At 40.3% G+C, this 27,271-nt stretch overlaps 1 protein-coding gene across 1 annotated transcript in view; it reads right to left on the reverse strand.

Annotated features, from left to right (window-relative positions):
• Window positions 1–27,271, reverse strand: part of slc4a1ap (solute carrier family 4 member 1 adaptor protein) — a 149,723-nt gene that overhangs the window by 45,869 nt on the left and 76,583 nt on the right. The window contains exons 8-10 of the mRNA XM_060849116.1: window positions 27,190–27,259; window positions 19,730–19,919; window positions 16,880–16,991 (exon numbers count right to left, since the gene is read on the reverse strand). Of these exons, the coding sequence (XP_060705099.1) occupies window positions 16,880–16,991; window positions 19,730–19,919; window positions 27,190–27,259 (372 nt within the window). The remainder of the gene's footprint in view (window positions 1–16,879; window positions 16,992–19,729; window positions 19,920–27,189; window positions 27,260–27,271) is intronic.

A 27,271-nucleotide genomic window follows, 5' to 3' on the forward strand; every position in this document is an offset into this window, starting at 1 on the left:
TGCCCCTTAGGTATCTTTTATATTTTTCCCTCTCACCCTAAACCTGTGCCATCTAGTTCTGGACTCCCCGATCCCAGGGAAAAGACTTTGTCTATTTATCCTATCCATGCCCCTCATGATTTTATAAACCACTATAAGGTCACCCCTCAGCCTCTGATGCTCCAGGGAAAATAGCCCCAGCCTATTCAACCTCTCCCTATAGCTCAAATTCTCCAACACTAGCAACATCCTTATAAATCTTTTCTGAACCCTTCCAAGTTTCACAACATCCTTCTGAACAATAAAGGAAAACATATCAAACGCCGCCTTCACTATCCTATCTACCTGCGACTCCACTTTCAAGCAGCAATGAACCTGCACTCCAAGGTCTCTTTGTTCAGCAACACTCCCTTGGACCTTACCATTAAGTGTATAGGTCCTGCTAAGATTTGCTTTCCCAAAATGCAGCATCACACATCTATCTAAATTAAACTTTATCTGCAAGTCCTTAGCCCGTTGGCCCACCTGATCAAGATCACATTGTAATCTGAGGTAACCGTCTTCGATTTCCATTACACTACAATTTTGGTGTCATCTGCAAACTTAATAACTATACCTCTTATGCTCACATCCAAATCATTTTAAAAAATGATAAAAAGTAATAACCCAGCACCAATCCTTCTGGCACTCCACTGGTCACAGGCCTCCAGTCTGAAAAACAACCCTCCACCACCACCCTCTGTCTTCTACCTTTGAGCCAATTCTGTACCCAAATGGCTAGTTCTCCCTGTATTCCACGAGATCTAACCTTGCTAACCAGTCTCCCATGGGGAACCTTGTCACATAGAGAGTGAAGTGACACCCCATTTTCCTAAAATTCATTTGGTTTCCTTTGGGATTTGTCCAGAAATTAGCATCCATCTTTTTCATTTGCAACAAGTTTATATTTAAATATATATTAAGATTTTAAAATACTTTGGATATATTAAAAATAACCTTTATTTCAGGTCTAGTTGCCTTCTTTAAGCATAAGCTAGCCCTGAAACATGTGAATCGAATTGATTTGCTCCCAGAACAGTTCTAATGGAAATGTCAGTTCTCTAGACTTTATCAGGCAGTATTCGGTACAAAACCCAACTGTGGAAACTAAGAAGGTGGGTGCAGCACTCAGCTCTGTTGGCTTGAGAGAACCAGGTTAAAATTCCCAATTTCAACAATTTTCCTTAGGGTGATCTGGTAGTTTTGGCAGTGATGATGCATTGTGCTCTGGTCAGGAATTTCACTCATCATTTGGGACAAATTTGCTTACTTGATTGAGATCCCATTCACCATCTTAATTATTCAGTCCCTAACCCACCAGCAGACCATGGTATGGACCATCTATAGAATGCACTGCAGCAAGTTGCCAAAGCTTCTTCATTAATATCTCCAAAACCAGTGAACTTGATCACCAAGTAAATCAAAGGATAGAGGCGAACATTGCCACCTCCAAGATGCGCACCTTCCTAACTTAGAAATATATTGTGTTTCTTAATTATCACTTAGTCAAAATTCAGGAGCTCTCTGCTGAATAGCAGTGTGACAGTATTTTCACAGCACTGATTGTGGCAATTAAAAAAAAGGCAGCTCACCATCAACATCCTAAGATTAACCAGGATTTGGAAGTAAAAGTAGGACGTGCCAACATTGCTAATATCCCATGAAAAATACCAGCTTGCATTGGGGTAGGTCTTTCAGGGGTGATGTAATGGTAATACCAACACAAATTGTAATCCTCAGGATAATGTTTTAGATACATGGGTTTGAATCCCACCATGGTAGGTAATTTGAATCCAATTTAAAAAAAAAAGTCTGGAATTAAAAGCTGTTCGATATTGTAAATACCCATCTAGTTCATTAATACCCTTTAGGGAGGGAAATCCATTACCTTTATCCGGTCTGGCCCACACGTGACTGCAAACCAAGCAAGTGGTTGGTCCTTAACTGACTCTGAACTGGCCCTACAGATCAGTTAGTTCAAGTAGAAGTTAGGGATGGCAAATAATTACTGGCCTGGTCAACATCACTTATAGTCCAAGAACAAATAGAAACAAAACTTAAGGATCTGCTGAAGTACACAAGTGACAAAGCTATACAATTAATTAAAAATATATTCCACAACTGTAGTCACCATTGCAAGATACCGATTATACAAAGATGAAAAAAATTACTTTGCAATTTAAAACACCAACTCAAGACAGATTCAGGCATATTGTACATCAAAGTAAAAGAAATGAATCCCTAGAGCTCTTGACCAGAAACAGCAAGTGACAACTCAAGTCAGGTGGAGAATAATGCTCTCTTTTAATTTGCCTTGATAAGCCTTAATCCCAACCTTATCAATGGCACCCCTACTGTATCAGCATTACACTTCCATCTCTAACAGCTGCCACTTTAATGACACCTCTAATTAAGATTGCCAATTTGTGTCAAATCACTAGCAACTGTGTTTCATGGGCTCACACTTGTTGATCTGAACATGGACAGGGTCATTTTATGTAAGACTCTTTACAACCAGCTGAAATTTGAAAGTTTTGACACGTCAGCCTAGGCTGGGTTGAAACTCTGATTCCAGAAGAATAAGATAATTAAGCAACTTTGAACAAAATAATGAGATATTTTACAAGTATATCAAGAAAAATGGAAAGCTGTGATGCGCCATTAGAGGTTAGACAGGACAATACCACAGGTTAACATGGAAGAGATGGCAGAAATAAGTGTTTTGGTTCGATTTTTACCAGATTGAAAAGGTAAACATGACTTTGAATGATGAGCTGAATAATGGGATAAGAACATTTGAAATAAAAGTGGTGATGTATTGAATGAACTAAACAAACTCAAAAAGAATAAAGACACTGATCTAGAATTTATCCACGTATTTTAAAGAATTTAGGGAACTGATGCCAGAGACATTAATACTCATATTTAAGATTTCATTAAACAAAGGCACGGTGGCACAGTGGTTAGCACTGCTGCCTCACAGCGCCAGAGACCCGGGTTCAATTCCTGCCTCAGGTGACTGACTGTGTGGAGTTTGCACATTCTCCCCGTGTCTGCGTGGGTTTCCTCCGGGTGCTCCGATTTCTTCCCACAATCCAAAAACGTGCAGGTTATGTGAATTGGCCATGCTAAATTGCCTGTAGTGTTTGGTGCAGGGGTAAATGTAGGGGAATGGGTCTGGGTGGGTGCGCTTCGGCGGGTCGGTGTGAACCTGTTGGGCTGAAGGGCCTGTTTCCACACTGTAAGTAATCTAACCTAATCTAATTCAGCAGGTATAAAGTGAAAGGTAAAGTTGCCATAGTCTTAAGAGACCACAGACTGCTCTCCCATTATAGAGGGATGACTAGTGGTGTTTTAACCTGTGGGGAAGAGGTTGAGAAGGTGAGTCATTCATGTAGTGCCAAAAGACTAGCAGATGGCTAATATAATTTCTATATTTAAGGAGCAGAACTGGAAATATCCATGGAACCATAGACAAGTCAGCTTAACATTAATGGTAGAAAAATAATGAATCCGTACTAGAGGACCAAATAGAAAAAAATTATAAATTAGAAAGATAATAATAGACTGTGCAAATGGATTTCAAAAGGCAAAGTCTTGCTTGAAAAACCTTAATGCATTTTTTGTGAAGGTAACAAACCAAATAGACAATGACAATGCCTTACAACGGATATAATTTATATTGATTTCAAAAAGATCTTTCATAAGGTGGCCCACAAGAAAAAAGGACAAAGAGGATAGAGTAAGGTCAAATGGAAGGAGGAATGTCTGGTTTTAAGATGGAAAGCAGAGAATGGAAGCAGAAAATGGGATTAATTAGCAATTACTTGGAGTAGAATAGGGGAGTCTCACAACATGGAATGTGTGCATTGCTAGCAATTCCAATATTTGTTATTTAACTTTGGTTGCTATTAAACTGAATGGCTTGCTAGACTATAGCAGAGGGTAGTTAATAAATTTAATTACATTGCTGTGGGTCTGAAGTTGCATATAGGTCACACCAGATAAAGGTGGTAAATTTCCTTCCCTGAAGGACATTAGCAAACAAAATTAATTTTTATAACAATTTTAAATAATTTCATGCTTTCAATTCCAGATTTTATTAAAGAGTCAGAGTTGAATAGAGTTGTCTGAAACAGACCCTTCAATCCAACTCGTCCGTGCTGACCAGATATCCTAAATTAATCTGGTCTGATTTGCCAGCATTTGGCCCATATCCCTCTAAAGTCTTCCTACTCATATACCCATTCAAATGCCTTTTACATGCTGTAATTGTACCAGTCTCCACCAATTCCTCTGGGAGCTCATTCCATACATGCACCACTCTCTGTGTGAAAAAGTTGCTCCTTAGGTCGCTTTTAAATCTTTCCCCTCTCACCCTAAACTTATACCCTCAAGTTCTGGATTCCCCTAGCCCAGGGAAAAGACATTGTCTACCTACCTTATCCGTGCCCCTCATGATCTTAAACCTCTGTAAGATCACCCCTCAGCTTCCAATGCTCCAGGGAAAACAGCCGAAGCCTATTCAGCCTCTCCCTATAGCTCAAACCCTTCAACCTGTTATTAATGAACCCATGTTGAGGTTTACAAAATTATGAGGGGCATGGATAGGATAAATAGACAAAGTATTTTCCCTGGGGTGGGAGAGTCCAGAACTAGAGGGCATAGGTTTAGGATGAGAGGGGAAAGATATAAAAGAGACCTTTTTCACACAGCGGGTAGTACGTGTATGGAATGAGCTGCCAGAGGATGTGGTGGAGGTTGGTACAATTGCAACATTTAAGAGGCATTTGGATGGGTTTAGGAGTAGGAAGGGTTTGGAGGGATATGGGCTAGGTGCTGGCAGGTGGGATAGATTGGGTTGGGATATCTGTTCGGCATGGACAGGTTGGACTGAAGGGTTTGCTTCCATGCTGTACATCTCTATGACCCTAAGACACTAGTTTGGGCCTCTGCATTACTAGTCTACATTTCCACTGTACCATCATTATTCCCTCCATGAGGGCAACCATTGTTCACAATTTCCATTTAACAATTTGGGTTTTGAAATCAAAGAAATAATTTCTAAATTCCAACCAACCAATACTAAATTTGGGAGAATAATCACAACCATTGAGAATGATTGCAACAAATTACAGAAAATATTAATGTATTTGAAGCAAGGGTAAATACTTATTAAATAAAGTTAATGCACATAAATATGGGATAGCATATTTTGATAACAAAAATAGAAAGTCACTTATTTCTTGCAAGATACAGTCCAATCTAGGTGAATATTTTGAAACCAATTTTGCCCCATCAAACTTGGGTCCTAAATTTTTTATTACAATCAGGGATAACTGAACCAACTGCTTCTCATAAGAGACCAGAACTGAAGTTGTACAATTAATCTGTAAAGGTTCCCTGGTATAGGATCTCAGTCCAGTCGAGGTTTTACACAAACCTAAGGGTTGGAGTCCAGAATGAATTTTTTAAAAGACTAATAATACAGCCATTCCGATGTCAACCTCCATTAGAACAAACTGAACATTCACTGGATGTTTATTTTGATATATTCTGATTTGAATATCACTAAGCAATTTAATTGCTCCAAACCTGATGCATGACTTTCCAGGGTGTGTACTCTCCTGGATACCAGCCTATGAGTTCTCTTACTCAATTTAGGTCTAGTAGGTCTCTTTTGTTGTCTTGATACCACATACTGACATCTTGCTGGCCCTGATCTTGACTTTCTTTTAAACCAATAGGCTGATTCTTGGCTTTGTTTTGGAGTTTTACTGCGGGCTGACCTAGAGTCCCACTGTCCAGGATATGTTCTAAGTTAGGCTGTGTAATTGCCTTCATTCAAGTGATGTTCCTAAGCTCAGTAAGCTGGCGATGGTGTCCACTTCCATCAGAACACCCTGCTCCACTTGCTGCATTTTCCAATATTAAAGCCAGTCGTAGTGCCTGTTTGAAATCCAGTTGGGCTACAGCTAGAGGGTGCTTTTGCATGGCGCATTATTAATCTCACTCTTGTCGCCACTGAAATAACTCCAGAGAGGCCAATATCCCGTCAACCTTTATTTACACTTGGAGAGTCCTTGACACTGATTCAGTTCCCTCAGAGCTAGCTCTGAGAGTGAACAGGATGTCAGACACTCCCATTTTTATCTGTCAGCCAGGCTTCCTGATTGGACCAGATTAATTGCCCCAAATCAGGGAAGACATATTGTATGAAGTCCAATAACCTGGCTGACCATGTTACAATTTCTAGAGTCTTCACCTAAAGCTAGGTTAGATTGTGGGACTTCCTCCTACATTCTAGGGGAGAGTCGGTTGAAGTAAATATCATGACCACATTTAAGGGAAACTTGATAGGCACGAGTCATAAAAGAATGGGTGGTCAAATGGCAATATTGGATGAGAGGAGATGGGGACAGAGGATGCATGAGTGCAGCATAAAAATCTGTATGGGCTGATTATGCTGTTCGGCCTATTTCTATGCCATATAATGAAAGAAAATATACTTTAAACAGTGAAATAAGTCACTGAGTCAACATAATGAATTCTTTGGCTTTCAGATTATAAACCAGAATGGAATAACTCTGGAAATAGGCAATTTATTGACTGGATGGTAAAGAATTTTTCAAAATCAAATCAGTCATGGTAATGTACAGAAGTCCATTTTCTTTGAAGTTGCAAAGTGAGTAGATAAAATTCATGTGTTTCTTTTTAAAACAGCTGATTGTTTAGAACAGGTGAAAGTATAAACTGTAGAATTTTTTAAAATGTTTCAGTATTTGCCACTAAACCAGCTCCTCCAGGCACAGGCCCTACATAGATCAAAGCCTGGCACTGTCCTGTAAAACTTAAGATTTAGTTTTGTACTTGGAAGATTTGAGTGTCAAAACAGCTACTAAAATTAAATTTGACATTTTGTAACTATGTTTGAGTAAGCATATTTGGAGCCTGGATCAGCTGAAATCCAAACTTTGTAAAAGCTGCATGCTCAGTCTGATTAATGGGCTGCAAAATGAACTGCTACAAATTAAACACAGCTCCAGTGTTGGGGTCAACGGAATAATGAGCCCTCCACCCTCAAAAGGGCTCTGCTTTACACAGTGAACTCACCCCCACCAAACTCGCCCTCTCCCCCTTGCCATGGACATACTATTGACCCTGAACCTTTCAGCAACTTGGAAAAACAATTCCTTTTGCCGAACTCTTCCCTTCTCAGCATCTCTCTCTTTCTTGTTCAGTGATAACGTCTGTCACATCTCAGTTGGAAAGTTATGGATTTAAGCCTTAGTCCCGAGACCCAGTGCACAATTCAGTTTCATACTTCAGTGCAGTGCTGAGGCATTGTGTTTCAGTTTGGCTATTCTTGGGAATGTGGGCATCATCAGTTGGGCCAGTATTTATTGCCCATTCTAGTGGCCGAGGTAGTGGTGAGCTGTCTTCGTGAACCGCTGCAGGTCGTGTCCTGTAGTTAGCCCCACAATGCCATTAGGGAGGGAATTCCAGGATTTTAACCAAACAACAGTGAGGGAATGGTTATACGTTTCCAAGTCAGAATGGTGAATGGCTTGGAGGGGAATTTGCAGGTGGTGGTGTTCCCATGTATCTGAGCCCTTATCCTTTCAGATAGAAGTGGTCATGGGTATGGAAGGTGCTGTCTAAGGACCTTTAGTAAATTTTTTGCAGTACATCTTGTAGATGACCATATGCTGCTACTACAGAATGTCACTGGTGGAGGGAATGAATGTTTGTGGATATGGTGCAAATCAAATGTGCTGCATTTTTCCTGGATAATGTTAAGTGTTGAGTGTTTTTGGAGCTGCACTTATGCAATGTAGGAAAATGCGGAGTGGTCCATCACACTCCTGACTTATGTTTTGTTGATAGTGGACAGGGTTTGGGGAGTCAGGAGGTGAGTTACTCGCTAGTTTCTGATCAGCTCTTGTAGCCACTGTTTGTAAGGCTTGTTCAGTTTAGATTCTGGTCAAATAGTGGCACCAGAATGTGGATATTGGGTGAATTCAGAGATGGTAATGGGATTGACCGCTGGGGGGGATGGTTAGATTGCCTCTGGTTGGAAAGAGTCATTGCCTGGCATTTGAACAGTGAATATGTTACTTGCCACTATTCAGCCCCTATTTGGATATCATTCAGGTCTTACTGCACTTGTACAGTAAGATGACATCTAAGATGTCACGAATGACACTGAACTTCGTGCAATTGTTGAACATTTCCACTTCTGACTCTGATGGAGTGAAGGTCATTGATAAAGCAAGTGGAGACGGCTCAGCCTCAGATACTACAGGTAGACAACATTTTATCCAAAATCCTGAAATCTGAAAAGTTCCAAAGTTCGAAGGTTTTTTGTGAAGTTTTTTCTCATTAACAAGGTTGCTTGGCATGCAAACAGTTAACCCAAGTTGATACCCACTCTATGCGTGTCACTCAGACGTGGCACGGAGGGGTGTGGCCCAGTACTGGCAGGCTTTAATTGTGTCTCCAAGGCCCGTCTTACTCAGTGAGTCTGCTCCTCCGTGAAGATTTTGAAAAATTTCACCATCAAACTGCCACTTATTCCGAAATTCGAAAAATTCTGAAAACCAGCTGGTCCTGAGCATTTTGGACAAAGGATTGCGCACCTGTACCCTGAGGGACTCCTGTAGGCATGTCCTTGAGTTGACATGACTGACCTCCAACAACCACAAGCATCTTCCTATGTGCTGTCTGTAACTCCAAGCACAGACAGATTTCTCTGATTCTCACCGACTCCGGTTTTGCCAGGGCTCTTTGATGCCATGCTCAGTCAAATGTGCCTTGATGCCAAGCACAGTCACTCTCATTTCACCCATGGAACTAAGCTCTTTTGTGCATGTTTAAACCAAGGTTGTAATGAGGAGAAGTACTGGTTGGTTCTGGCTGAACCCAAACTGAGCTTCAGTGAGCAGCTTATTGCTGAGCAGGTGTTGCTATAGCACAACTGACGGCAACTTCCATTACTTTACCAATGACAGAGTAGACTGATGGCATGGTAATTGACCTGGTTGGACTTATCCTGCTTTGAGTGTGGAGGATGTGTCTGACCAATTTTCTATATTGTTGGGCCTGTGTTGTAACTAGACTGCAACAGCTTGGCTAGGGATGCAGCAGGTTTGGGAGCACAAATCTTCAGAACTACTGGCAGAATATTATCAAGGCCCATTGCCTTTGCAGTTTCAAGTGTTTCCAACCATTTTGTGGTACCATTTGATGTAAATTGAACTGATTGAAAACTGGCATTTTTGATTCTGGGGACCTCTGATGAGGCCAAGATGGATCATCCATTCGGTACTTCTGGCTGAAGATTATGCAAATGTTTCAGCTTTTTCTTTTGCATTGACCTTCTGGGCTCCCTCATCATTGAGAATGCAAGTACTTATGGAGCCTCCTTCTCTATTGAGATGTTTAATTGTTCACCACCATTCATGACTGGATATGGACTGCAGAGCTTACATCTGATCCATTGGTTGAGGAACTGCTTAATTCTGTCATGTGCTCAGACAAGCTCAATAAATCCCAAGACATTTCTCTCTCTATGTCCTTGCTGACTTGTATTCTTCATTTAAAAGCAGCTCCTATCTATAAATTGGCTGTTGCATCTCAGGGTGACTACACTTCAAAAGTACTAAAGTTGCTATAAAGGGTTTTTGGTACATCCTAATGTTGTGAAAGACTCCATGTCATTGCAAGCCTATCATTCTTTTTATTCAGATAATTTTGCCCAAGGTTAACAGACATCAAATTGCAGCAACAGTAAAGCCCGTTATGTTAGCACAGTTACGATCTGCACTTGGATTACCCAAGGATCCAAAGCCACAGTTGCTGCAATTCTCTCTTAAGCATTCTGAGTCTATGTTTATTTATTTCATAATAGCCTGAAAGCATGCATCCACTTTCCAAAGAAAACATTAACGTTTTGTACCAATTTAGAAAAAAGCATTAAAATGCAAATTTTTCGCAAAACATTTTAAACCTATTGTTGTTCTTTAGAATTACAAAACAAAGCTCATAAAATTCAAGACTTTTTTTTACAACGGGAGTTAGAGTTTTCTGTTTGTAAACATTCATTTTTTTAAAAAAAACACGCTTTTGAAAAAAAGGTGCATGATGTCTATGTATGGGAGAGCCACTGAATGTTTTCTATAGTTAAATGACTCTCTTCAATCACTGGGGTTCAAAGTGGCTCAATTAATTAGAGAAAAACCTTTTTATTGCCTGCTGTCTGTAAGGTTTATTCACTGAATGCTACTGAGTAGCATGAAACTAGTTACTAATGAGCCCGAGTACAGGGAAAATGATCTCCTGATTTAATAATCTTACTCAGCCAAGATATGGGAATAACTGATGTGTAAATTGAAACCAGTCAGGTGTTCTTCTCAAATTTGATCGGAGGCATATTGTTAGGCAAGTTAGAGGACATTCTTCTCAAAATATATCTCTGGTGTTCTTACAATGGAAGCATCTACTATTGACATCAGGTACTCCAAATCTATTCATCAACTAGCAACATTTGTCACCCTTCACCTTTGTTAATGCACCATTAAATTAAAACTGAAAGATTAAAACAGACGTTCATATATTTGATTAGATTCCCTACAGAGTGGAAATTGTAGCTTTAGCTTTATTCAAAACCATATTTGCACATATCTAACACATTCCACATCCTTAGGGTGCCACAAAAAAGGTTTATCTACAGTGAAGCATTCAAAGTAACTGACTGAATTTCAGCTCTCAATTGAGGTGGGCACAAAAAGGAGGAGGTGTGAAAATTAGTGCCTTCAGGTGGTGTGTTGATCTTACTGTTCCTGCTGCTGGTATTTTTCCTTAGTTTGCAGATACATGCCACCTGATTTGAAAATAAGGCCAATAATTATCGGCTTATTGTCAGCTCATTGAGGGGTACTTTGGAATTTTGATGAAAATACATTGAGTAAGAGACTGTATTGGAGGTGACAACCTAATGGGGATGGTGTCATGGCCTCATCATTAACTTAGCAGGGCTCTTAAAAGGGGGCATAGTGAAGGACTATTGACACACAGGTTTCATTGGGTGGTAGAAGTTGTGCTGAGTGTAGTGCCTAGGGGCTTGGACAATGGAAGAGATTGTGACCCTCTCAACTCGGGGTTATAAGAGGAGCAGGTTAGGATCCAGAAATCATTGAGATTACAGCTTAATGTAAGTAAGGTAACTGGATTACAGTTCTTTGATTTTGGGCTGAATGGCAAGGATAATCAACAGTCTCTGTTCCTCAGTAACAGAGACAGAGCTCTGGGCATGAGGCAGATGAAGGTCACTGAGATTTAAATCTTTGTCTTGGAGGAATTCACAACTTGCAGTCCTACTTATCACGTCCTGCCAGTAGCTGTCAAACTCACCAAGACCTTGAGCAACGTCTTTGGCTCCTTTCAAGAATCAGCAATGGACCACTTTATCTCACAGATCACAATGCCCTACATTTACTGGATAATAAGTAACTTTCAGATAGTGGGGCCTTAGAGGCACAAAAGGCAGTGGGTTTTGTCTCCATTACTACAATTGCCATAATGCAGGGTATTATCAATTGTGTATGGGTGAATGGCCAGTGAATTTCATCAATAATTATAAGTATCTAGCTCCCTCAATGTTCATTTGGCTTGCAACTGCAGGAGCTTGCTTTTTGGGGCACCATGAGGTGCATGCTCATTGTTCCAGTAGTTGCCATGACTCCTGCATTGTTGGCAGCCCAAAGCATCACAGTTCTCCACTCCACCCCCAAACCTTGTGGACGGAAGCTAGCGAATAAAGTTGTTCCATAAAGAGATGGCGACTCACCTTCTGCCAAGAGAGAATCACAGAGGCACGACAACCAAAGCTATTTGTTCATAAGGACCACCATTTGGTTGGCCATTGGGCTACTGAATACATGGTTCTGGTGCCTGGACAAATCAGGTGGCACCCTATACAACATTCCTCACACACGGTGGTGTCATTGCATTCTACACAGTGTCTGTTGCACTCACTATAACATGTTTAGAGTCCACACCAACCTGCCAAAGCGCAACCCACCCAGACCTGTTCCCCTACATTTACCCCTTCACCTAACACTATGCCCAATTTAGCATGGCGAATTCACCTAATCTTGTCTAGAAGGTTGTGGACCTTGAAATGATATAGCTCATCACAGTAATAGGGAGCAGGGATGTCATAAAGATATTGCAGAGTGAAGACGTGCACCAGTCATGCTGAGAGGTGGTGGGACTTGTGCAGTACTCAAGGGTATCAGTTCAGGACTCATCTACAATCAATTGAGCTCTCCTAATACCACAGGGGTTGGCCTCTGGAAACCATTTAGTTAGTCTGAGAACACTTTCACTGAAGATATAAATCATGAAATAATGAATAATACACATCTGTTCAGGTGTCTCACTGACCCCTTTCAAACTCTTTCCTTTCCTTCACCATGTCTTCCTTCTTTTACAGTCTTACCACTGAAAAGTGAAAGCTCACACTTATGAAATCATGTTGTCAATATTTATAGGGTATCTTAAAGGTGAAAAGGTACACACTTACAAACGGGGCATACTTCAGTGAACCACATGATGCTCTAGCAGATTTAATGCACTCTGTTCTCGGTGAACTCGAAGCCATGAGCGACATCTAATGGCCTCAGACAAGGCAGCAGCATCCTTCTCTTTGGCATCTGCCTGTAGCTGATAGCCATTGTTCTTGTCACCAAGTCCAAATTCACAGATGGTCCCTCAATCAGAGGGATCAAAAAGGCCACTGATGAAGAATGGTGGCCCCCTTGACCTCCTCAGTGACTGCCTCAGTCCTTCAATGGTGCTCTGGATTGGAGAGGATCACTAGCTGAGGTATAATTGGCATTCACTTGATGCACCATTGTGCACCCTGCACACTGTCCTGTTCTTACAGTCAAGAGGAGTGCTGCCATGTACAGTTTCTCTCACTCATTGCAGAAGCTTGTGTGTTCCAAGTCCTATGGTGATGCAAATAAGCTGAATGAATTCCTTCATTCTCAGCCCACGACTGCTCGCTACCGCAGGGTATTCTGATAAATAGGATAAGATATGCTGCAGTCGAAGTGGATCCCTCTTTTATTTAGGAATCCTGAAGCTCGATATATGTGCCCAGATGAGAATTTGGGCTTTGCTCTTCATCCAGTATTGTCCTTTCTAACCACACATGAGAAACTACTACTATTAATGAAGGTTGCGCTCATAAGGTATGCTGGTGCTGGCTCTGCTGCCTCAGCCATAATCTATCTTCCTGGTGCTGTGGCAGGATGCAGATATGTCACTATGATCGAAACTTTAGGTGATACAAGGGAGATCATCATAAGAACTCTGGCAGAAGCCACTTAAGTGCTGAGGTGTCCCAATTCAGTTGACCTTGGCATGTTGCAAGTTGGGTGGGATGGGCAATGCACTCCAATCCCTTCATCTACAGATTGCAATGAGGGCAGCACAGTGGCACAGTGGTTCGCACTGCTGCCTCACAGCTCCAGAGATCCGGGTTCAATTCCCGCCTCAGGCGACTGACTGTGTGGAGTTTGCACATTCTCCCCGTGTCTACGTGGGTTTCCTCCGGGTGCTCCGGTTTCCTCCCACAGTCCAAAGATGTGCGGGTCAGGTGAATTGGCCATGCTAAATTGCCCGTAGTGTTAGGTAAGGGGTAAATGTAGGGGTAGGGGTATGGGTGGGTTGCGCTTCGGCGGGTCGGTGTGGACTTGTTGGGCCGAAGGGCCTGTTTCCACACTGTAAGTAATCTAATCTAATCAATAACTTTTCATTCTCTCCTCTGAGTTACCTTTCTCCATTGCTCACTTGAATCTACACAACCATGGCTGTTTTCATGGCAATGGTGTGCTGAGCTGCAGCACACCCTCTCCAGTGACAGCCCTCTGCTGGTACTATTTGCCTATTTTCCTCATGCAAAGACAAAGATTAAGAAAGAAAGAGAAAATAAGCCCTGTTCATCCTTTTGACCAATGCCCTTACTCAAACCTAGGAAGCTGCAAGCACGGGTCTTTATCTGTGTTCAGCCTAACTGAGGTGGAATGCAGTCTGCTCAAATAGCAAATACCCTGGACTGTGCTCAGGAACAGCATGTACTATCAGGCTGAGGAAAACTGAATAGTCAGAGGCTTGCCAGAGACTCAGGATGCACTCATCTTACCAGAATGAAGATCACTGCACTTTTTCTTGTATTGCTTCAGGCTACATTTCAGTTGCTTATTGTTTTGCCCAGTGACTGTTTTGTGAGGCTACGTGGGCTTTCTCTTCTTCTCTCTGGAAAGAGGCCTCCCTCTTCTCTCACGACCTCTAGGAGGATGTATAAGTCAGCATTTGAGAACCAAAGAGCATACCTCTTCCTCAAGATCTGATCCCATCTCTCAGGTTCTTGAACATTTTATTTCCCCAGACATCTGCCACAATTGGTTTAAACCAGGCTTGCACTTCAGTAATCCTGTCTGCATCCTGCACTCATTTACATGTTCACTCAATCTGCTCTTCAGTCAATTAGTCCGCCGCTGGAAAACGTGTGGGCTGTGGCAACTTGCTCCTGAATCAGTTCTAAACCCAGAGGCACCATACTGCCCATCACCTTTATTTTATCTCATTGGGGAGCCTAAAACACTCCTCTACAGGGGACAATTTCATAATAAAAAGGGATTCCTACTTAAGGTGGAGATTAGGATGAATTTCACATGTCAAAGGGTTATTAAGTGTATGGAATTCTCTCCTCCAGAGCGCAGTGGAGGCTGCGTCTTTGAGTGCATTCATGGCTGAGTTGGACAGATTTTTGGAGGGAGGCAGGGAGTTAAGGAATGATCAGCTATGACCTTCTTGAACGGTGGAGCAGACCCACTGGGTGAAAAAGCCTGCTTCTGCTCCTATTTCTTGTGATTCTCTATTATTACAACCCCCCCCCCGCCATCCCAAAATTCAGGCATCCATGCTTAATTTGATTCTCCCAACATTTAACCCATTTCCTTTCTCCTTTTGGCTCTCCTTGATTTTGAGGAGAAAGTCAAAGAGGAGCAGAAGTTTCTTGCTGATTAGAAATAAGGTAACTGAAGCTTAGTAATGAAGGAAGCGTGTGATACAACCTGGTTAACTTCCAAAATGCTATCACATGTCAAAAGTAGGAAGTGAACTCAGCCAGAGGGCTCAAAAAGTAAATGGAAAGAATGCTGATTTGTAACAACAGCAATAAACATATTTAAACACGCAAGGTCTGAAACTTTGCACAAAAACAATCCACTTTATCTTCCCTAATCCTTTGCTATTTATAAGGAAACAAACGACTATCAGATTTGGATGAGACTTTGGCTTGGCTTACTCCACAACTCACCATGCTATGAAGAGATGAAAACTAAACTCAGCAGTTAAAAACAAAAACTACTGAGGTGTGAGCAAAACTTAAATTTACCAGCCAAGATCAAGCAGCTAAGTCATTTAGTCCTACAATGAATATCTAGTTAACTGTCAGCAAGAGGGAAAGAGGAGGCAATAATTAGTAGCCTCAGTAAGATCCTTACAGTAACCATTGGAAACACAGACACAACTTACTTTACCCTGTGGCTCAGTCCAATCTCATAAGTAATTTAAAGTTCTGCAGCTAAAAAGGTTTACTACCTCTTTAGCTATCAATAATTCAGATGATAGATTTTCGTGTTAAATAATCAAGCTTCTTGTCATGCTGCATAAATATCTCATTTTACAACCAGAGCAGCCTGTGGGGGGTTTTAAATTCTTAAACACATAGTGATCCAATTTGTTTTTACTGAGACACTCATCTTTAAATCACTGCTACAGGAGAAAGGGGGAGAAAACACCAATATTTTGCCAGTTTGCTGGATTAAAAAAATGCAGGAAGATTTGGTGAAGGACCCCTCAGGTATCACCAAGGCCACCTTATTTAAAAGAAAGAGAGGCATTTTGCATTTTTAATTGGCTTGGACATCCAGCAATTCACAGCCAAGGATGTGATGCATTGCTATACTCACCTCCAGGAATGGTACAGTGGGTTTGAAGGCCTACTTCCCTTCCTCATTTGTTCAAAATTTCTCTTGATCCTGTGCTTTTGACAAAGAAAGTACTCATGTGGAATGGGAACATTGGCAAGGCCCTAGATTAGATTCCCTACACTGGGGAACACAGGCCCTTCAGTGCAACAAGTCCACGTTGACCCTCCAAAGAGTAACCCACCCAGGGCCATTTCCCTCTGATTAATGCATCTAACACTATGGCAACACCAATTCACCTGACCTGCACACCTTTGGTCTGTGGGAAGAAACCCACGCAAACACGGGGAGAACGTGCAAACTCCACACAGACAGTTGCCCGAGGAAGGAATCGAACCCAGGTCCCTGTGCTGTGAGGCAGCAGTGCTAACCACTGAGCCACCTGTTCGACTGAATGGTCAGTTTCTACACTGTAAATACTATGCAACTGACTTTAAAGGGTTGTCGAGTTCAGCAAGTCTCAGAATAAAACTGACAAAGATAATTATTAGTGATGCTCGATTGGGTTAATGACAGTATCTGCACAAATGTTCATTTAACTCCTTCATCAGATCCTGGTAACTCTTTTAAATTGGAGCCTTGGCAAGGTCGTTGACAATCATTCTCAACAAAATTTAAATTTAAATAGATAAAAACAGATGGAATAGATTAACCAGTGAATCTTCCATGGCATTGCTTTGATTGCCTAGTTGTTAAAAGAATATTTATGTCCCGGTAGTAGTAGTCAAATTATGTCAATAGCAAAGTGTGTAGAGTAACTTCTTCTTTAGATAAAAATCATATTTCACTTCACTTACCCCAATGGTGCCTGTCTTCAGTTTATACTTTTTTCCGCCCTTCATTGCGCCAAACATGGGCACAGCAATTTTCTTAGGTTTGGGTTCTGCGTCTCCAGCCTGACTTGCAATCCTTGGAATGAAACGTTTTCTTTTAAACTTAAATCATCTTCAATACTTTTCCCAAGTTGTATTATCCAATTAAACTTTTAAGTAGCAGGAATTTCAGCTCATGCAAGTTGTATATCTATATTCATTCTCATTCTGAAACTTAACTTTTTATATAAGAGTTTTCCAATACCCAATACTGCTCCCTGCAGTATAAGAAGCTTAAACTGAGACTCTCACTAACGCCATTTTTGGTATTAAATAAAAATATTAAATAAAAACCAAACATTCTAAAGAGTTCCATGAGTTTTTCATAAAGTGGGACTTTAGGTCATGAAATCAGGAACTCTCCAAACCAGCAGTGGTCTGCTGGAGATTGTCAGACTGGAGAGCCACAACTTGACTTTGCATCCTTGGGCTGGAGTTGAGGCATCAGTTTATTATTAACAATTAGCTTTGCTACAAGTACATAATTGTTGGGTGAGGATTGAATCAGATCAGATCAGAATTAATGAAATGGCCTGTCAACAACCCATCTGGAAAATATACTCCCTTAACGTATGGAACTGCACCTCCTCACAAGTCATCACCATCTTCAGGATTAGCATGGATGACGTCCCTGATGACTGAAAACTTAAATACTGAGCAGCTGAATCATAAAGCGTCAGCTGTAGCACGGTTGGTAGCAATCCTGTCTCACAGTCAGAAAGACAGAGTTCAAGTCTCACTCCAGAGACTACAACACAAAACTCTGCATAGCATTAAAATTGTGCTACGAGAGGAAACTGTATGAAGGACAGAGAACTCAGATTGTGCATGCACATGTGGGAATGATTATTTACAGGATTATTAAATGAAGTTCTCTATCAAATGATTAATCAAGTTGAATTTGATATCCAAAGCTAAGTTATGAGAAGCTAAAATTCCAACAACTACCATTAAAAATTAGAAAATCTACTGACAGCTTATGGTTCAGTTATATCATCTTCAAATACTGCAATGAGTGACTGTTGAATTGCTTTAGGTGTCAATATAAGATGGTAACAGGTAGGGAATTTCAAGATTTTTATTCAGCATGGTAGAGACAAATGGTGCATGTCTTAGTGAGTTGAGCATTCAGGTAAAAGCACCACTTCAGTCTTGTTGATCTTTGTCCACTTGATGGTAGTAGTCTGAAGGCTAGTCGCTGCAAGATCCTAGCCTCTAATCTGGTTTTGCAGCCACAGTATTTAAATGACAAGTCCAGTTTGGTTTCTGGTCAATGGAAACCCCAGTATGTTGATGTTGGGAGATTCAGCAATGTTAATATCACTGTATGTCAAGGGGCAATGGTTAAAAGGTCTCTTGTTGGAAATGATAAGTGCCTCGCACCCATGTGACACAAATATTACTCATCAGACCAAGCCTGGATGTTGTCCAGGTCTTCCTGCATTTGGATAAAGACGGTTTCAGTATCTGAGGTGCCCCAAATGGCGCTGAACATTGTGTAAACATTGTCTGATATTATCAGACATTGATGAAGCAGCTGAAGATGGTTAAATTGACTCCAGCTAGGGTTCTTTGATGCTAAACTCAGTCAAATGCTGCCATGATGTCAAGACCAGTCACTTTCTGCTCACCTCCTGAGTTCAGTTCTTTTGTCTATATTTGTTGCACAATTAGCCAAGGTTGCTAGATTGGTGTTTAAAGTATGGAAAGATTAGCCCTGCTTCTTGCTATTCCAAAGTAATCTTGTTGAGATTCTATTTTCTAAATGTCAATTCTAGTATTATATGAATCTAAGTAAATTGCAGACAGTATTTTCCAAGTCCCATTGCCAGCATCTAGGCTTTGAGCAACACATCGGGAACACAAAGTATTCCCTCAAAAGGTCTGCCCATGAATGTCAATGGCTGGAGGTTCACCAATGATTTTCCAAAACTTTAAGGCCTGGATGCATTAAAGTCTTAAGAAAATTCCTCTCCATTCTTGAAAAGTTGAAGCAATTGAAGCTTTGTGCTGCAAAATTACTCATTATTTAGAGAAGTGGGATATTTGATAGGCCTTTTGCTTCTTACTCACTCCCACCTGAGGTTACCTAAATAAATAGTGAGATGAAATTAGATGTTGGTAAAATGTGAAGCTGGAAAAGCAGAGCAGGTCAGGCAGCATTGGAGGAGCAGGAAAGTTAACATTTCAGATCGGCACCCTTCATCAGAACTCATTAGGACTCAATTAGATGTTCCTTGTTTCACCATTCGGTAATACTATCACGTATAGTAGCTTATGTTCCTTTGAGGACAGAAAATTAAAAGGCGATTTAATGAAGATGATTAACGAGTTGATAGAGGGAAGCTATTTCCTCCAGTGGGGGAGTTCAGAACAATGGAGTGTGACAATATTATTGTCATTAGGAGAAAATCAGTAAGCATTTTTCATACATAGGAAATTTCAAACCTTGTTTCCCAATAAAGTCTTGAGAGACTGGGCAGGGCAGGGTGAGTACCATTACCATAAATGATGGATTTTTCTTATCAAAGGGTATCATAGGCTATGGATCAAGATGGATAAATGAAGTTAAGCTACAGATGAGTCACAATCTAAGTGAATGGTGAAACAGTTATGAGAGGTTAAATGGCCTAGACATGTTCCTCCTTTTGGCAATGAGGGATTAGCAGTGTTGTTCAAGTGCAGAGGGCAAACATTATCTATCTACTGATGTAACCATATGTAGATTGAATGACAACACTGCAATAAAAGTTTAGGACTGCATACTTGACTTACTCCATTTTCAGCTCTGGTAGATCTGCTGGTGTCACTATCTTTATTAGTTTCTGTAGTCTTTGCTGCTCCCTTTTCAGTTCAAAGGATTTAATGTGCAATTTCTTTCGAGTGACGCTATCTACTGTTGCTCCTGTTCGGATCTTGGTCATGAAGGCATCCAAAGGATCTTCCCCAGGGGCTTGCACACTGTCTGTGATGAAAATGACAGCACAGTTGAAAGATAAGCATTTGAATCCTTATTAAATTGATAACAATCTGAATGATTAAACTCAAGATCTAGTATTGATAAACTAGTTTATGCACTTATTTGGTTACTGCACCCATTTCACAGGACAGATAAGAATTCAAAAGTTAGTTTGATCCATCACAATTCAATCAAAATGACTCAAAAATCTACCTGTCTCCTTCTCTCGGGAAGTTTACTCTCCAGAGTTTCACATCACAGAATGATTGCGCTTAGCAAAGCAGTTCTAGATACACAAGATGCAGACACATCTACTATCTCACTGTCTTCCTGAAACACTTCTTTTGGTTGCAAAATACTAGATACTTTGCTGAATTTAGAACATAGAACAGAGAACAATACAGCACAGAACAAAAACGCAATTGATACACAAAGTCCAAACATTGTACCTTGTTGCTTTATAGCTGTATATCTCTTTTCTAAAGCTTTTCACCTTATATGGTAACTTCATACCCCACTTTGTTTTAAGGCCATAAGATGTGGCAGAATAGACAATAGGTGCAGGAGGCGGCCATTCGGCCCTTCGAGCCAACACCACCATTCATGAGGATCGTGATTCTTGATTGGTAAGGGGATCAAGGTTAAGGGGAGCAGGCAGAATACGGTTGAGAAATAAATTAGCCATGATCGAACAGCAGTGGAGACTTGATGGGTTGAATGGCCTAAGTCTGCTTCTATTTCTTATGGCTTTATACATTTACCTTCGCTTCTTACCCATATACATTTCACTTTTTAAATATTCATGTAATTCCCTTAAAAAAGTTACTACAAATTATGCACATACTACTGTTTTTGGTAAAATCCTCAGAGCGTATCAACACTGTTCATTTGGCGTTGATCTACTGCAAACCAATCATGAAAACCTTTCCTTAACCTCTTCATCAACATATCTGAATTTTGATAAAATTGTCGGGATTCCTTTTTTACTTTTCTTTTGCTCATAAAAGCGACATCCATTTTTTTCAAGTTTCTGCCTCATACCTTATCCTGCGTATTGATTAGAATAGCCCTCCATGACTGAGGCACCTTTTTGAAGTAGGGGACCCAACTATGTTGAATCAAAACAGGCAAGACTAACTGGGTCATATATCCTATACCTGATGATACCTAGCCTGCAATCTATTCAATAATTTGCACAAGTTTAGCAACCCATCATTGCTTTTGTACTCTGTACCACTATTTATAAAATAGAAAAGCTTTTATGAAGGTTTTTCTTTAGAAAATGAGTGTCATCAAAAGGATGGCCTCTTTTAAAGAACTATGGATCTGACTTCTGTATTGCTTAGTGTATGATCACCATTATTCTGTCGCCTAAAATGATTGACTTCACCTTACTCCACCTTAACTTTATTACCTGGTGTCCATTGAAATAAAAACCATCGACTTCAGAATAAGTCAGAAGTCTCATATCTGTTGCGTAGGAATTATTCTGGAAATTGAATTTTACAAAGTGCTTTTAGTAACAAGGAAAGGATACTTGACCTGAGCAATCTTTTTTCCTTTGACTGATCACAACACCACCTATTAATACTATATCCCTCAATCCTTTCCTCCTCCTGTAGAATTATCCCATTACTTGCCAAATCAATTTACATAATCTACTCCACTTGTTTTGCTGATGATTTAGATTTGATGATTCCCTACAGTGTGGAGACAGGCTCTTCAGTCCAACAAGTCCGCACTGACCCTCCGAAGAGCAACCCACCCAGACCCATTTCCCTCTGAATAATGCACCTAACACTATGGGCAATTTATAATGACCAATTCACCTAACCTGCACATCTTTGGATTGTGGGAGGAAACCGGAGCAGCCGGAGGAAACTCACGCAGACACGGGGAGAAACTCCACACAGTCGCCCAAGGCTGGAATGGAACCCGGGTCCCTGGTGCTGTGAGGCAACAATGCTAACCACTGAACCACCATGCTGCCAGTTCCTGCTTATTTTTTTTTCTCTTTCCTGATTCATTGTTACTTACATTTATTAAACTTTGGGTGAAAAAGCTTTATCCCTTTTAGCTTGAAATTGCTCATTTCCAAATTTGCATCTTCAAACGTTTGAGACTTTCACCCCTGAGTAACTTGTCCAGATTACTGACCACGTGGGTCCTGTATAGACTTCAAGGAAATCATTAAAGAATCCACAATGAAGCTTTTCTAATGCTAAGTAATTGAAAACTTCAAGGCAATCTCTCATAGCATTGCAGCTGTGGAAAACATGCAACAGGACAAAAATTGTGGATATTCAAAGGGATAAATTTCTGTGCATTAAAAGGATTTGTGGAGTGGAACATTTTTTAGAACCATTATTCCTTTAGGATACACTACTCATCACACAATTCATCAACTGATTGTGGAAAGATGTGGGTGGAGGAAAAGGGAAGAACAGACAAGAGCGGGAGGAAGAGTGCGAGTGTGTGAGGCACAGTTGGTATTGAGATTTATTATCATGCTGTTCCTGTCTGCAACAGGAGCTTAGGTAACAAATCGCCTGGAGGTCAATCAATAAGATGATGCATGGCAACCTCCACAAAGCACAACCAAGGGCAGATTTAAACTTAGAATTGTTTTGCTCTGTGAGATTCATTCAAAACAAAATAGCAGAACTTAATCTGCATTTCATTGAGATGCACAATGCAGAATTTTATACCAGTCGCCTTTTGTCAGATTAAGTTTTGTGGTCCAATGCAGAATCTTAATTGAGACATGTAAAAACACAAATAAATAAAAAGTTAGCTACATTCAAATGTGTGCCTTTTCACATCAATTAATATGTTCTGCTATATGTTTTTAAAATATTTCAATGACAAAAATGGCATTTTCCCTACAAATAAAATGTTACTGTCAGTGTTGGAACCAATGCATAGGAGTATTTTGACTTGAAACTATGTGCAGAAATGCATTTTGACTGATTCTAATTGCCTGTAGACAGGGCTATTATGAAACAGTCATAAAGCTGTACAGTATGGAAACAGACCTTTTAGTCCAACTCATCCATGCTAACCAGATATCCTAAATTAATCTAGTCCCATTTGCCAGCATTTTACCTATATCCCTCGAAACCCTATCTATTCATATACCCATCCAGATGCCTTTTAAATGTTGCAATTGAACCAGCCTCCAACACTTCCTCTCGCAGCTCATTCCATCCATGTACCACCCTCTGAAAAAACTGCCCATTAGGTCGCTTTTATATTTTTAAGCTTAAACCTATATCCTCTAGTTCTGGACTGCCCCACCCCTAGAAAGACATTGTCTATTTATGTCATCCATGCCTCTCATGATTTTATAAACCTCTGCAAAGTCACCCCTTAGCCTCTGATGCTCCAGGAAAAATAGCCCCAGCCCATTAACCCTCTCCCGATAGATTTAACCTTTCAACCTTGGCAACATGGTTATAAACTTTTTCTGAGCCCTTTCAAGTTTCACAACATCCTTCCTATAGTGGGGAGATGAGAATTGAATGCAGTATTCCAAAAGTGACCTAACCAATGTTCTGCACATTGACCTCTCAACTTCTATACCCAATGCACTGACCAATAAAGGCAAGCACACCAAATGTCTTCTGGTGCGCAAATCCACTTTCAAAGAACTATGATTCTGCACTCCAAGGTCTCTTTGTTCAGCAACACTGACATGTTTCCTGTTAGGCAACTGACATCTGGCAGTACCCATCCTGTCCCTCCCTGATTCTTATATTATTCTACGTGAACTTCTGACTACCCTACTCCAGTAGCTAGCATTCAGATGTGAACCATTGCAATGAGAGTCAGCAGACCCTTTGTTTATGGGTTTCATCATAGCAAGGCTTCATGCTACTTTTTTCCTAACTCTTTCCAGAATAAAATATTGCTGGAAAAGCACCTATGGACATGCTGAGTGAGATTCTTTCCCAACAATACTAATACTCACAGTTTATTTTACCTCCTCACTGTCTGTTGACTCTAGCTTTAAGGAACATTAAATTTCTTACCTTAGCTCCTTAAAAAAACACAAGCAACGCTGTTAGTATCTTTAGAAGTGATATTTCAAGGGAAATGAAGGAAAAGTAGATTAAAAGTAATTGAGGTAGAATTCAATCATGGCCGCAACAAAGTGGGATAGGTTCAATACCTACTGCTGATCTTATGGGCTAGATTTTATGACGGGAGTCAGCCATTGAACCACTAGGCGATCTTTTTTATTTATTCACTCATGGGACATGGTATCGCCGGCTAGCCATCAAGTCTTGCCTGTCCATAGATGTGCTTGGGGTGGTGGTGAGCTGCCTTCTTGAACAGCTGCAGTTCGCATACCGTAGGTTGATCTGCAATACCCTTATGTTTTTGGGGCATCTTTGCTTAAGCTTTGGAAGCGCCTGCTCACTCTTCTCCAAAAAAATGCATTTAAACCGTGGTTTAATGCATTTACATGCTACATTTGGTTTTATTTCTTGTATTTTTAAAAAATACAAGGCTTCGATTTGAAAAAAGGAAAAGAATGAAGAAGTTAATCTTATCTAAACAACATAATTGCTCTGAAAATCAGAAATTACTGGAAAAATTTAGCGCAGAGTCATACAGTCCAACTCGTCCATGCCAACCAGGTTTCCTGAACTGAACTAGTCCCATTTGCCTGCATTTGGCCCACATCCCTCTAAACCTTTCCTATTTATGTACTTGTCCAAATGTCTTAAAATGTTGTAATTCTACTTGCTTCTGTCACTTCTTCTGGCAGTGTGTTCAATTTCCACATCACCTTCTGTGTGAAAAAGTTGCCCCTCAGGTCCCTTTTAAATCTTTCCCCTCTCACCTTAAACCTATGCCCTCTAGAAAGGTCACTGGACCTGAAACATTAACTCTGATTCCTCTCCACAAATGCTAACAGACCTGCTGAGATTTTCCGGCAATTTCCGATTTTGTTTCCGATTTCCAGCGTTCACAATTCTTCGATTTTTCTTTGTTTAATGTAACGGTTATGGTGTTTCCTGCTCAAATCAAAGCAGGAGATACAATTGACAGAGGAAGCCCCACCATAAAGATAATTCTGTGAAGAAATACTAATTAATATCCTTTGGTCTTGGATTCTTTATGAAGTTGCTCCAGTCAACATTTTTTCTTCTCAGCCAACACATTAATGATGCTTGTGGGACATAGCTGGGAACAATTTGGCTGCCTCATATTGTCTTTAAGAAAAAAGTGACAACATTTTAGATACTCTGAAATACTGTGGGATATCCTGAAAGCACAAAAAGTGCTATACAAATGCAAGTTGTTTCCTCTTGATTTTATTTTCCAAAATAATTAAATGAAAGATTCACATTTATAAAGTACTTCCTCATGTAAAGTATTTTATTGACAATGGTTTACTTTTGAAATGTAGTCCTTTATAATGTAGAGCTGAAAATGTGTTGCTGGAAAAGCGCAGCAGGTCAGGCAGCATCCAAGGAACAGGAAATTCGACGTTTCAGGCATAAGTCCTTCATCAGGAATCAGGGCTTATGCCCAAAACGTCGAATTTCCTGTTCCTTGGATGCTGGCTGAAACACATTTTCAGCTCTGATACTCCAGCATCTGCAGACCTCACTTTCTCCTCCTTCATAATGTAGTCATCTGCACACAGCAAACTCTCATGAACAGTAGCCTGCGTTCCTTTGGTGGCACTGAGGCAGGAATATTGGCCCAGATGTTGGAAAAATCCTTTTGCCTCTCAATAAAAAAAATACAAAATCGGTGACATCCACCTAAACACAGGCCCATTTTGTTGCTTAACACTTAATTTGAATAATAGTATCTCTATGAATGCAGTATTCTCTCAGAATTACACTGAAAAGTTCAACTTAGAATCACTTGTGACCAAATCGGTGAAAACATGAAACTTCCAAGCCTTCAACTTTGGCAGGTCTCAACAATCTTACAACTGGTTTGCTGAGACAGCTACTGAGGCTGACTGCAACAGTTGGATGATCATTAGTACATAATGTGTGTAACTATTTAACATTAGCTCTTTATGTTCAGATTTTTCAGTGCCAGACTTAACAGTAATATCTTTTTTCTTCAACCAACACCACCTAAATAAGACTAAATTGTTACTATCTAATGGTCATGCTTAGCATCTTGATTGTGCAAGAATGGCTGCAGTTTTTACATGCATCCCAAATCTTGTTGTGCAAAGTATCTTGGGAGAATTCGAAAGATGGAATCATAATACTAAATACTTACAAGTCAACTGGTTTCTCATCACTAGTTAGGATGAAATGGTGGGGTCATGGTAATATTATTGGACTATTAATCCAGAAATCCAAACTAATGCTCATGAGACATGGATTCAAGTCTCACTATGGCAGCGGATGAATTTATGTTAAAAAAATGGAAAATAACATACCAGTTAATTTAACATCAGTGGTGGGAAAATGCTGGGGTCTATTACAAAAAAATGCAATGACAGAATGTTTGGAAGGCCTTCATGGGTTTGAACAAATCCGCATGGTTTTATGGTGGCAAATACTGCTTAACAAAATCGACTGGACATTTTTGTGATGTAACCAGTAGAACAGATAAGGGTGAACCAGTGGATGTGGTTTATTTCGATTTTCAGAAGGCTTTTGATAAGATCCTTCATTTCAGGCAGTGGTCAAAGATAAAGAACATGATCTGGAGGTTTATATATTAATTTGGATTAAGAATTGGTTTACAGACAAGAAACAGAAAGTAGGAATAAATGGGTCTATTCTGAGTGGCAGGCAGTGAATAGTGCAGTACCAAAAGGATCAGTGCTTGAGCCCCATTTATTCACAACATATAAATGACCAGGATAATACAACATTTCCAAGTTAGCTGATGATACAAACATGAGTAGGTTTGTGACCCATGAGGTGGTGACAAGGAGTCTTCAAGTGATTTAGACAAGTTGAACTTTAGTTTCCTTTCCATTGAGTTCTTGAATTTGACATTCTATTATCACATTACTTCCATGAATTGGAAATGCCTGGATACTCCGGCAAGCAAAGAAAAAACCACAGCCATTAAAGTTATAGCTGAAATTTATCCTACCGTCAGTGCTACAACAAAACTTTCCATCAAGCTCAAGATTTCAGCTGAACTCTTTCATTGACTTGGAAAAGGCTGGTGGTGCAGATTTTGTTTAAAATCTCGGTAGCAGCTCAGCAGAGCACTAAAGCAACATTCTATCGCTCTGGTTCATTCATACATATGTCCTCATTCAGTGGTCTATATTTACCTCTGCCAGACAATTTCAACTTGGCTTCAACATCAGAAAGCTCTTTCTGCACCTCTGTTAACTTGGCAACCTACAGGAGTAA

Source organism: Hemiscyllium ocellatum, chromosome 3 (genome assembly GCF_020745735.1).
Source record: "Hemiscyllium ocellatum isolate sHemOce1 chromosome 3, sHemOce1.pat.X.cur, whole genome shotgun sequence".
NCBI classification, from domain to species: domain Eukaryota; kingdom Metazoa; phylum Chordata; class Chondrichthyes; order Orectolobiformes; family Hemiscylliidae; genus Hemiscyllium; species Hemiscyllium ocellatum.